Here is an 11,846-nt window from a genome sequence, read left to right on the forward strand (position 1 = left end):
TATTATGTAAGACTATATTTTTTTCCACATAAAAAAGGTCCAAAAGGCCATATTATGACTGAACAGAGGTTTTGAACCTTCTTTTTCCTAAATGGCTTACAAGAAAATGGACTTCCCCATATTTGTTTCATTTATTTTTTTAATTTCAAAGTAATGCATTTCTAACCTTAAGATTCTAACGGCTCAAGTAACTTGCATATGAAGTAAACATTAAGTTTTAAGGAATGTGGATTTAGTCTAAAATAAAAATAAAAATAAAATAAAATAAATAAAATAAAAATTTACCTAAAAATAGATATGTATTGAGAAAGAGACAGTCACAACTATTGCGGTGTTAAATTATGTCCAGCAGAAGATTTATCACTCACTGTCAGATCTGATCAATTTAATTACCTAATGCCTAAGAAAACATGACTTCATAATTGTTGGATTTGAGTTCAGGAAAGAAACCCTTGACAAAAATCCATGATAAACAATGCCTTTAAATCATGGTCCACATTTTGTACTGTATATCCTTACACTAATAAATACTAACAAGGTTGAAATTCACCTTCCATGATCTTGAAAAGAAACAGTACAGACCTTGTGTGCAACAACTGGCAGTAAAATAGCCTGGACTGGATATGAAATAAACTTTCAATCCTGGAATATTAATACAATATATTTTCCATCAGAAAAGCAGAAATATGTGTACTCACTATACACTGGCCATTGACACAGGGATTGTGACTTTGGCAGATGTCACTGACGACAGTGCAACCACTGGGACCATATCCATTGCCAACATAGCCAGGGGGACAGGTGCAGATTGGGAGGGTGCTGCCTGTAGTGGGAGAAAGAGTGTGGCTTCAGTCTAAAAAGGAGGTTTTAGGTGTAACAGGCCACACTTTCATACATTTTGAGATGTGTACTTAAAAAAGATCTCAATCTCTCTGTGTTTTTGTGACTGACAGAAAAAAGTAAGTGGGGTTAATTCCTGAGACAATAGGTGGATGTAGCAATAAGACTGGAGCAAGACTTTTTTGAAAGTTTTAGTGTTAGTTAGGATTGGAAAGCATGTTAATTTCAACCTTGACATTTAGATAGAACATTTCAACACCCACCATAACTCGAGGCCAGTGAAATAGTTTAGTAGTCAAAATGGGGTGCATAGACCAATCTTTACATCACTCTGCATAGTATAGGATTAATTAAGAAAAGTGGGTAGAATTAGTGTTACACTCATCTGACTGACTTCTTAAAATGTGTTCTGGTTGATTGTGTTATAACATGCATATAAATAACATAGAATAACAACTTGTGATGGTTTAAAGTAATGGAATAATATTATTGTTTTTGTTTTTTGTATGGCATCTTTAAAATTAAACTGGATGAAATAACAACAACTATACATAAAGATTACTGATGACTGAGACCCCTTCATTTTGGGAAAATCAAAATCACAAATCTTGCAGTAATCTTTTGCACTAATTAAGTACAATTATGAGAAGTTTTTCAGAACTGGTTTACACTATTAACTAGTACTAAGACTTGCTGTGACTAATGATGTGATTTCAAGAGTAAACACTTCACTAAAAGACTTACACGAATATGTGTACAGAGAACAGTTTCAATGGCCTATAAACGTTTAAATAATCATGTGTTTAAAAAAAGATATATATAATTTACTTGCCACGGTATCCATTCGAGCTATTCAGTTTCAAAGTGGTCTGTTTCTGGGATTTAACTGAGATTTATAGTGCTGATAACAAGTCCATCGTCCTACCTGTTCACATGCTACATGGTGCTGGGCTGTGTAAAACTGCTAGGCCATGTGTTTTACTGTCCCTCTTTATCTGTTGATCATCTTGTGACTACTGCGTGCCCTTGAGCAAGATTATGTCTTTAATGTTCTTGTTGTTGCAATTACAGACTAAAAAAGTGCCAAAGAAAAACAACTTTTTATGATACCTAATTTTAACAACTTCACAGTCTATTATCATGGTGTTAGTGCTGTAAAGTGGTGATGTACCTGGGATGGATGTACAGGTTGCCAGGGGGTGGCAGCCTCCATTGTTCCCAGAGCAGATGTTGGACTGGGTACAGACTTTCCCATCTCCTTCATAACCTGATCAAATACAGGAATTAAGCAGCAAAGACAAATGAGTCAGAAGTACCACAACTCACTGCAACTACTTCTATCCATTTATATGAAAATATTTTTGGGAAAATTAGAAAAACATACAATAGGAGAGTCCCTGAGTCCAAGGATAATGATCTCAAACATATACAAAGATATCTATCAATAATAATCTGTTTTAAACCAAGAAAGGAACAGCTGATCCCTCACTAACTGGTGCATCTTGCTAGCAGAAGAACGTCCTCGGGGAACGGTAGTGTGTGAGCAGAACAAACAGACATCTGTTTTAAATTACCCTGATATAACAGAAAACATGCATGAGTCAGCAGAATTGAAATTGCCAACTGGCTCTAGCACACCAGGAAGGAAACAACAGTAGCTTTCTTCTGAGGTTCTCAAGACATTATTTTTAATGGCTGCACCAGCATTTCGTTATTTTATTTCATATTTTTTAAATTACTTTGTATAATTTTCAAGGTTGATGGAGCAGTGTTTCATAACATACATTGTTATGTATCATTTATTTGAATTATTGATAGATAGATTGACAGATAGAAAGACACATAGATAGATAGACAGTCAGATGGCATACTATGCTCATCCTACAGATTATTTTGTACCTGGTGGACAGGGCCCACAGTGATAGGAACCCATGGTGTTCAGGCACTGAACCATTGGGGAACTGGAGCAGCCGCCATTGTTGGTGGCGCACTCATCAACATCCTGGCAACTGTAACCATTCCCCTGCCAGCCTGCAAAACACAGTTGGAACAAGGATTACTGGAGGGCCTATCAGAAGAGGTCTGTTTTATACAATCCCTTGGGGTGGCCTGCTTAGACAATCAGCTGGTATCCGTTCTGTACCCTGTTGTCCTTGAAATTCCTAGATATAGAGATATAACTACATATATTTTAATTGTCTCAATCCCTTGTTCCATCTTAGCACTGGGTCATGGCATGCTTGAACTCACACAGGCATGGAAACTGTGCACCTACATACAGGCATTTTGCTGTCCAACATTTTTCTAAATTTTAAATGTTCAATTCAGATGTTTCTCGGACATGCATCTTAAAGCATGTTATGGTTTAGACAGCCTACAGAATATTTCAAAAGGCTTAGTCTTTACTTATTGAATCAAGATGTCAAGTTTTAAATCAGCAGGGTTTCTGGGATTCAAAACTGTTTCCAGACACGGCTGTGAAACCTGAGAACATGAACTACACTGTGCTTGGCTTTCGCTGCACTGAAGCAGGTCACAGGTTGAACACGCACTATTGCCTTGGACAGTATTGTTCCCACCCTCCCACTGCCTTCTATATTTCCCAGTTGAGAGAGTAATGTGACCACATTTAAATGTTTAATCTGGAAATCTCTCAAAGTGTTCACTAATACCCTTGCAGTATTGTTTGATGAACCATAAACAAGCCTGTCCACTTTGGGAAGGCCCTTAAAGATCTAGTTTTTCACTTCTTCTAAAATTAAAATGCTTTTCATTACGGTTATGTTTGAACATATGTGTTGCAAAATACAGGGAAACACTCTATATACTGATATCGATGGTACCATTTACCATGTAACTTCAAGTGTGTGTACCATGGTATAAAATCCAAGGGTTGCTTCAAGATAATCACATACTATATACACGTAAACTACCGGTCAAATGTTTTCTAACACCTAAATATTTCCAGTTTTTATTGAAATTTACGCAGTTTAATGTCTCAATGTACTCTGAAGCACAGAACAAATACACAATTGGAGATAAAAAAGAAATCATGGAATCATTTTGTTTAACAAAATGTATCCCTTTAAGCTGACAAACCTGTTGTCACTGTTGTGTTCTCTGCCAAGTGTTTGGTATCCCATGAATGCTAAGATTCTCAGCTTTCTAACGATGTGAAGCATTCTCTGATGAGAAAAATGTGTTTTATATGCCCCCATTCTGAAATGGTGGGGGGATACTTGGTCTGATAAGGAATACAAAATCTCAGAAAATATTGACAATTATGACATATTCTGGAACCAGACAGTCTACTGATCAAAACAAGACAATCCATGTTTTGGTAGAAGCAACACACACCCGTAGAGAGCTCAAAATGTCAAGATGGAAAACTCTGTTTACAGTGTAGTAATACACAACAATTTTACATAATTGAATCTGAACTTCTCTGTGTTTCAAAGAACATCGAAAAATATGTACTAAATTCATCATTAGGTTGTTCTAAACAAAACAAGCCTATTTGCAAAGAAATCAGATCGAAACTCAGTGATCTGTGACCGTCTGAATGAGACAACACCCCCCACCCGGAGCAGACTGTGCGTTTACCCCCCGGGCTCTCAATGACGGCGGATGACACGAAAACTGTAAATCGGATGTGTCTGAGAATGAAACGCGCTGTTTAACCAAGAGAATAAGCTTTCAAACGATGTGCGCATTGTAGGAATACAGTGTAACTTCTATGCACAGGAGCTGCGTGTAACGCTGCCAAATAATGCTTAAGAGGGTGTAGTAACACAGTATATAACTCTGAAATGTACATTATTTTTAATTTTTTGGTAACCTCAACTTTTTTTTTTTAACCACTGGCAGTTTAACACTTACCTTCATACCATTTCAGGTTATTCACTGGACTTGAACTGCTTACATTTCAATAAAAACTGGAAAAATGGGGGTGTACTAAAACTTTTGACCGGTAGTATATGTGCGCATGAGCCATGTAGGTTGACAGGTCCTGCCATCAACTTTCTCCACTTAGGAAATGTCTAAACTACTTCATTAATTTATTTTATTTAAATTATTTCTAATCAACTCAGCACTGAGGACAGAAACTACAATATTTTAAAAGCATCTTCCAATTCATTTTAGCTGGCATTTACTTAAAGGAACAATGTGATGGAACCAGAAGCTAGGTACCATAGATATCAGTATACAAAGTGTTTATATTACAATATTAATAGTTCTGCTTTCTGAGGATTTGACAAACTTTAAGCATGACATGGCAGGGCGTGTTTAAACATAACCACATTTTTATTTTATAAAATGTTTGAAACTAGATCTGTAAACTTGAGACTTCAACAGCCAACAGCTGCAACCTAAGATCAAACAGAACTTGAATAAGCAACCTCCGGAATGCATTAGCCACTGCACACACGAGACAGTGTACAATTTAATTCAGATTGAGCTACAGAAAATCTGTGAGGCAAAACACTTGAAGGCCAGAGATACTGTCAACAGGAGTAGGTTTTATGAACAGTCTGTACCTGATGGGCAGCCGCCGCAGTAATAGGAGCCCATTGTATTGAAGCATTCAACGGGGGGGTTGGTGGAACATGGCTTTTGGGGAAGGTTGCACTCGTCTATGTCAGCTATACAAGCAGGGTTCCCAGGAGGTGACATCCATCCGTTATCGCAGATGCACTTGTATTTGGGCTTCACACAGAAAGAGAATCAGGCTTTAGATATTATCAAATGCCCTAAGAATTGCTGTAACAGGGCAGCCATTAAAGAAGCAGCTACCAAGTAAAAATGCTTTGTATTTTGTAATAGTTTTAGGGAATGGCTGGAATACATTCAATATATTAATTTACACTGACACTGGCTTTCCTTTATAATTAAAAATAATTACAACAATAATCAACATTTGTAATTAGTGTTATTTAAAAAAAAAAAGCTATCATGTGCATTATAATATCTATCTTAATTAAATCAAATTGATAACTACTAACAAAATCAACAGTTAAAAGAAGCTGGCCTGATTTTAGCAATGGGGAACTATATCCACTTTGTAGGCTTAAAATATACTGCAGCAAGCCTACCTAATGGTTGTCAGCCATTGCTTGCCAGTGACCTATTTTGGTTGCTATTCAAGGGTAACAGTCACTAGTTACCTGATCTGGATTCACTCGGTCTGAGTCGATACAGATCCCATGTTCACACAGGTCCTGAGAGCCACCTTGACAGTCATCATGGCGAGAAGTACAGTGCGGCCCGTACCACTCTGGAGGGCAGGTACAGCTGCAGACAGACAGACAGACAAAAACAGAAACAGAGAGACAATGAGTCAGAGAAAGAAAGAGAGCAAGACAGAAGGAATAAGAAAGAGACAATAAGAAAGAGACAAATTGCCCAAAATCATTATTTCAATTGAAGGGGGAGAATAGTTTTAATTACAAATGCATAATTATATGAAAATGATTATGTACTGTGAGAGGAAAGTGTGTAAGTAAATAACAAGGTTCTGACTGAAGCTTAATTTACATGACAGTGATGCACTGAGCTGTATTATTTAAGATACATGGGCTTCGACCCTACTTTCCACTCTTAACCAATATTCCTTTGTTCTTATTATTTTAATTGTTTTTTCGTTTGGTTGTTTTTACCAAGAGGACATGTTAAGTGAAACACAGTAACAAACAGATTTATAATAATGGCAATGTAAGCCATTACAGCGAGCACTGTACCAATACTCGGAACAGAATATTGATTAAATGTCATTTCTCGCAGTGATGGTGTTTTTTGCCCCCTGTACAAAGCTCTGCTGCCTTTTCCTCTGAACTCATTGGGTCTAATGAACACATTTTAGGCCTTTGCTTTTGAGCATCAGGTCGATTCCAATGCTGACAGTAGTGTTTTAAATATATTTGCTTTATTCAATTTGATTGTTTTGTTTTATGACCTTATCTAACACCATAAAAGCAGTAATATGAAACAGGGAGGGATGTTATGATCTGAAAATGTCCTTCAAACTGTAACTGCAAACATATGCATATTCCCTTCAGCTCCAATATGTTTTGCTTTGTTTTTTAATCGATTCAAAACAGATTTTTTAATAGCACTTCACCCCTCAAGGTTAGTATTTTCATACTAGCAGACTTCTAGCAGCCATTTTAGTCACAGAAGTGTAAAACCGACTAACAAAGCTCAGATATGTGCAACATCTTGTGACAAGCAATAAACATTCAAATGGTATCCTAAAACCTTTCTACCAACTGTTAAACATAACACCCTTGTCAGCCAAGGGTTGTGAAGATTTCAGTCGTGTCATTTTCCTACAAGTCATATATTGCTCTTTAGGACAAGTGACAAACTATTTATTAAATTATACAAAATAGGCACAGCTTATATGCTATAAACTAGTGTTTCAGAATGTTATCATACAGGAAAGTTAAAATTGCATCTTATCAGAGCTCTGGAGTTTCTGGTTAGTGGTCAGTTGCACAAGATATATTAACATAGATTTCATAACATTATAAATAGCAGATATACCGTTACCCAATGAATAATGTCACTTGCCTTTTTATAAATAAGCTATCTAGAATTAAATGTGTACTGACTTCAGTTACCCCTGCTACTGTACATACAGACATGCAAAGGAAAGGAATACCAGATATACCTGTACTGTCCTGGGGTGTTAACACACGTTGCACCATTTTGACAACCAAGTGGTGTTCCTGCATAAAGCTGGCACTCATTAATATCCACTGCACAGTTAAACCCCTGGATTACAAAGAAAGGGATTACATCAATGACAAAGCCATTCAAACAATACCATAAAATGTTTTAATGTCTGATATGTAACAGTCTAAGCCCCTAAGAACCCTGGGAGATATGGGTAAATCTCACAAACATGTAATATGCTTGACTAAAATATATATTATCCCAATTTACCAGGTCTCTGTATGTAACATATATGTTACACTGTGTTCCCAAGGGTTAGCTCAGACCTAAGTGCCTACTGATTAAGCTACACTGTCAGTTTCTTATTCTTTTGATTATGAACTTTTAATATATATTTTTTATTTATTATTTACACTTTTTCAGTAGGATAAACAAGTCAGGATTAACATTGGTTTGGCTCATCGCTTGTGTTTGGATGCATTTGTTGACATCTTAGCCAAAAGGGATGGTTTCTGAACTGTGAGAAAATAGCATGCTGTAATCCCTGTGTTGAAGGCAATTACTTCTTTCACATGTGGAATCAGTCGGTACTTTCCAAACATGCACTCAATCAGCAGAATTAGCATTTACAAAGAGTTTAAACAGGCCAAGTAATTAATTCCTGAAACTTGGACAACTTCAAACTGAGAACGGTTTATGGGTCCAAAGCGTCTTCTCTGACAGTAGACATAGCTATTTGTCAGATGTGCCCAGGATTCCCCATAGATGGTGAATAACTGGCCAAAGGCAAGGTTGAACAAGGGAAACCTGAGGCTTGCTACACTACTGCCACTCTGGGTTCAACAAGCTGCCATTCCACAACTAACACAAAAGATCTCCTGCATACATTTTGGACTCACAATGACAAAATATGTACCTGCATGACATCATTGGGCCTCAAGGACCCACAGGTGTTCCTATTTAGTAGAAGGGGCAAATCTGCAATTTCTACTCAATAGTGTCAGTTTTTCACTATGAACACCCTTATGATAATGCAAGTCTGTCTGAATCAAGCTTACAGGGAAAGACGCTCACCTGCCAGTTATCTGGACACACACAGTAGAAAGAGTCCAGCAGGTTGAGACATGTCCCGCTGTTCTGACAGGGGTTACTGCTGCAGCTCTTCCTCAGGATGGTCTAGATCAGACAACAGTGCAGGTCAGTGTTGTTCGTGTGTCAGATCATTTGCTTTAACTGTACAGAAATGTGTTGATCTGTCCATTAACACGAATGGATGGGCTGATGCTCAGAAAGACAGAGAAAGTTGATAGATCAATAGACGACAAGAATGCATTCAAGACAGAAAACAGGAGACACTTCTTGTTACAATCAGGATCAAACCCCAGCGATGTGGTAGAAGCTGAAAATTTGGGAACATTTAAAAATAGACTGGATAGGATCCTTGGATCACTTAGTTATTAATGGACACCAAACGAGCATGATGGGGCGAATGGCCTCCTCTCATTTGTAAACTTATGTTCTTAGATAAAAGTAAATTAATCATATATACATTAAATGAAAGGTTTGGTGTGAAATTAAAGGGTTAAGTGCCTATCATTCTTCGTAACTGTTTTGATTATTATTATTTTATTGTTTTTAGCATCACCATTACCTGTTCTATATTTTGAACTTTCCCTTCCAACGCCATCACCTGAAATTGAAATTAAGTGCAAGTATAGTTTAGAAACCTGTTCTTTATGAACAGTTAGCATCATCAAACTAGACCACCATTTTGATTCTTGTTTAAATACTTGTTTCATAAAATGCAGTGGTGAAGGACTACTACATGTATCTTTTCATCAGTAACCCCTAACCCAACCTTCACAGAAGCACAACATTATAGCAAGTTTTCTGAAATGTTCCACAATATTCCCCAAACTATCACACACTTTGTCATGTGTTTCTGCTGAAATATGATAGAAAACAAAATTATTTGTTTTTATAGCTTACATATAAAGTTTGATAACCTTCCAAAGCATTCCAGTTCATTGGTATGGGTCACTATAATATACATAAAAGGTAAGTTTGGCAACTTTTACTTCAAATGGTGCCAGCAACAAATGTTATCAATTGCCTTTTTACAAGTAGGACTACTGTAATGTAATGTAATACTGCAATGTAAAAAAATCAATAAATAAACAATAACAAAACAGTAAAACAGTGTCAGTCTTTAGGAATTTACCCTTGTCTTCAGCTGGTTAATCTCGTTGGTAACATTCTGAGAGGACCCACCACCATTGGCCTTGATAGACGCAATGTCATCTTTATTTTTTTTAATCTGCAATAAATAAATATAGTCTTCACATGACCACAAATCAGAATGTCAAAGTCAAATAAAAATGTTCTAACTGATCGATTCATCTTGGCATTGAAATTAAAGAAATAAGAACTATAATCCTATGTGATCCAATCCAGGCAACAGACACATTTCCACTTTTAATGAGAGATTGTTTGGCTTGTTTGGATTTGTTCATCCTGGACTCTCAATTACATATTAATAAGACTAACATGTTTGTTTGCATTGGCAACGTAATTAACTTAATTAGGTGATCACACAAAAGACAAACAGACAAAAAGTCTATATGCAAATGTTGTTTTCACTTACAACTTTAATAAGTTCAGGAAGATCGTCTTCACCAATTTTCACGCTCCCCTGGGTTCCTGTCTGGAATGTGATTAATTTATAATCTCCAGTTCGAAATACTAAATTCCCTTGTTCTGAGGCGATACGTGGCCTTTAGAAAATAGAAATACATTAGGGGTAATGTGGGGAGGAAAAGCTTGATTTAAGAATTCTCATTCATGATAACATTAAAAAAACATGGAATTTTAATCTTGTGTTCACTAATAAATGTGATAATATAAAATATGAAAACAAATGTATATATATATATATAGAATCAGCATTGCATTGAACAAATATGTTAGTTATTTTGTAATTTGCTTAAAAAATATAAACGGCATAAGTTTCAGGCAGTGACGTTTCAGTTACGTATTCAGCAACAGGTTTCTGAATTGCAGTTGATCATTTTTTGTTCATTTGCCCTAAATTATCACTTATTACATCAATAGGGATAGAAAATGTGTTAACTATTTCATTAAAATAACAAATAAAGGCACCCTTTCTGATGCACTGCAATGCATACATCTATTTGACTATTCTATGTGACCAAGTGTGTAGTTGCATCATGCAATCACTTCTAACATTAACTTTGAATATTACTAGAAACTTTAATCTTTGGTAAATACAATCTAACATGGAAGTATGTGTGTAACAGTTATTTACATAACTTATTTAAAAACAATACTAATAAGATATTTAAGGATTTTAAACTGATTTTAAGCATGCTTTCTTTGAATACAACAGTCAAAGAATAAATACATTTTAATTCAGATAAAGTCACCATACTCACTGATCATTGGCTATGTCTCTCTTTTGCCTAGTGTGCCCATACTGTTCAGAGTCACATTTCAATCCTGAAAAGATGAGAAAGGTGACCAGCAGCCAAGGGAGCTGGCCAGCCCGAGACATGGTGACTACTGACCTCACAGTGTATGCTCAGACTCTGATCAGGAACAAGAGTTAAAAATTGAACACAGACACTTAACACAAGAGGATGCACTTTGCACTGTCTTGTGCAGCAGAGCCATTAAGAGTTCCAAACTTCAGAAAAAGTTAGAAAAAAAGACCTTTCAAGTCAACAATGCTATTACCCGCTTTTATTATGTTTGTGATTACAGGTAAATCATGTGCTTGTATGGATATTTAACCTGAATAAAGTAAGCCAAATGATGTGTAGTGTGCTCGATTGCAATAAAGTATCTGCAGTTCTCTGTGATATACTACAATTATTGACCCATATGTCTAGGTTGACTAAATGTCAAGTTGACTTTCACTAACTTTAATCTAATCTTCAGCTCCTAAGTAGTGCAATTGGTAAAAGCCTCAAGTTGAGCAGTTTAATAACGGTTGCAAATGACCAAGCACTGCTGGAGCTGTGTGGCAGTGTGGGATTTATCTGCATATTACTCAACTGTAACCTTTGTGGCTTACCAGGTTCCCATGACGTGCAGTGTAAAAATGAGCTGCTCGCTTGCTAGTGCAGGATTCAGACCAAGTCAGCTGATTTCTCCTCTCCGGGTTGGTATGGGAACTCTAGCGGTGAGCCAAGTCGATTGACTATTGGAGATTCGAAATAGGGAGGGTAGAAATGAGAAAGAGGGAAAAAATGTAATCTAATCTTAGTTAAATCATCTTTGCGAGAATGCAGCCATTTCTGTGGGTCTTGAAT

General features: G+C 36.5%; 1 protein-coding gene across 1 annotated transcript in view; it reads right to left on the minus strand.

Moving 5' to 3' along the window:
* cubn (cubilin (intrinsic factor-cobalamin receptor)) overlaps window positions 1–11,158 on the minus strand; it is a 107,084-nt gene extending 95,926 nt beyond the window's left edge. Inside the window, exons 1-11 of the mRNA XM_066723334.1 lie at window positions 10,968–11,158; window positions 10,160–10,289; window positions 9,737–9,832; window positions 9,167–9,205; window positions 8,590–8,691; window positions 7,511–7,614; window positions 6,006–6,132; window positions 5,379–5,547; window positions 2,740–2,871; window positions 2,012–2,107; window positions 699–823 (exon numbers count right to left, since the gene is read on the minus strand). Of these exons, the coding sequence (XP_066579431.1) occupies window positions 699–823; window positions 2,012–2,107; window positions 2,740–2,871; window positions 5,379–5,547; window positions 6,006–6,132; window positions 7,511–7,614; window positions 8,590–8,691; window positions 9,167–9,205; window positions 9,737–9,832; window positions 10,160–10,289; window positions 10,968–11,086 (1,239 nt within the window). The 5' untranslated portion in view covers window positions 11,087–11,158. The remainder of the gene's footprint in view (window positions 1–698; window positions 824–2,011; window positions 2,108–2,739; window positions 2,872–5,378; window positions 5,548–6,005; window positions 6,133–7,510; window positions 7,615–8,589; window positions 8,692–9,166; window positions 9,206–9,736; window positions 9,833–10,159; window positions 10,290–10,967) is intronic.
* Between the last annotated feature and the right edge of the window lie 688 nt (window positions 11,159–11,846).

This window comes from Amia ocellicauda, chromosome 2 (assembly GCF_036373705.1).
Source record: "Amia ocellicauda isolate fAmiCal2 chromosome 2, fAmiCal2.hap1, whole genome shotgun sequence".
NCBI lineage: Eukaryota > Metazoa > Chordata > Actinopteri > Amiiformes > Amiidae > Amia > Amia ocellicauda.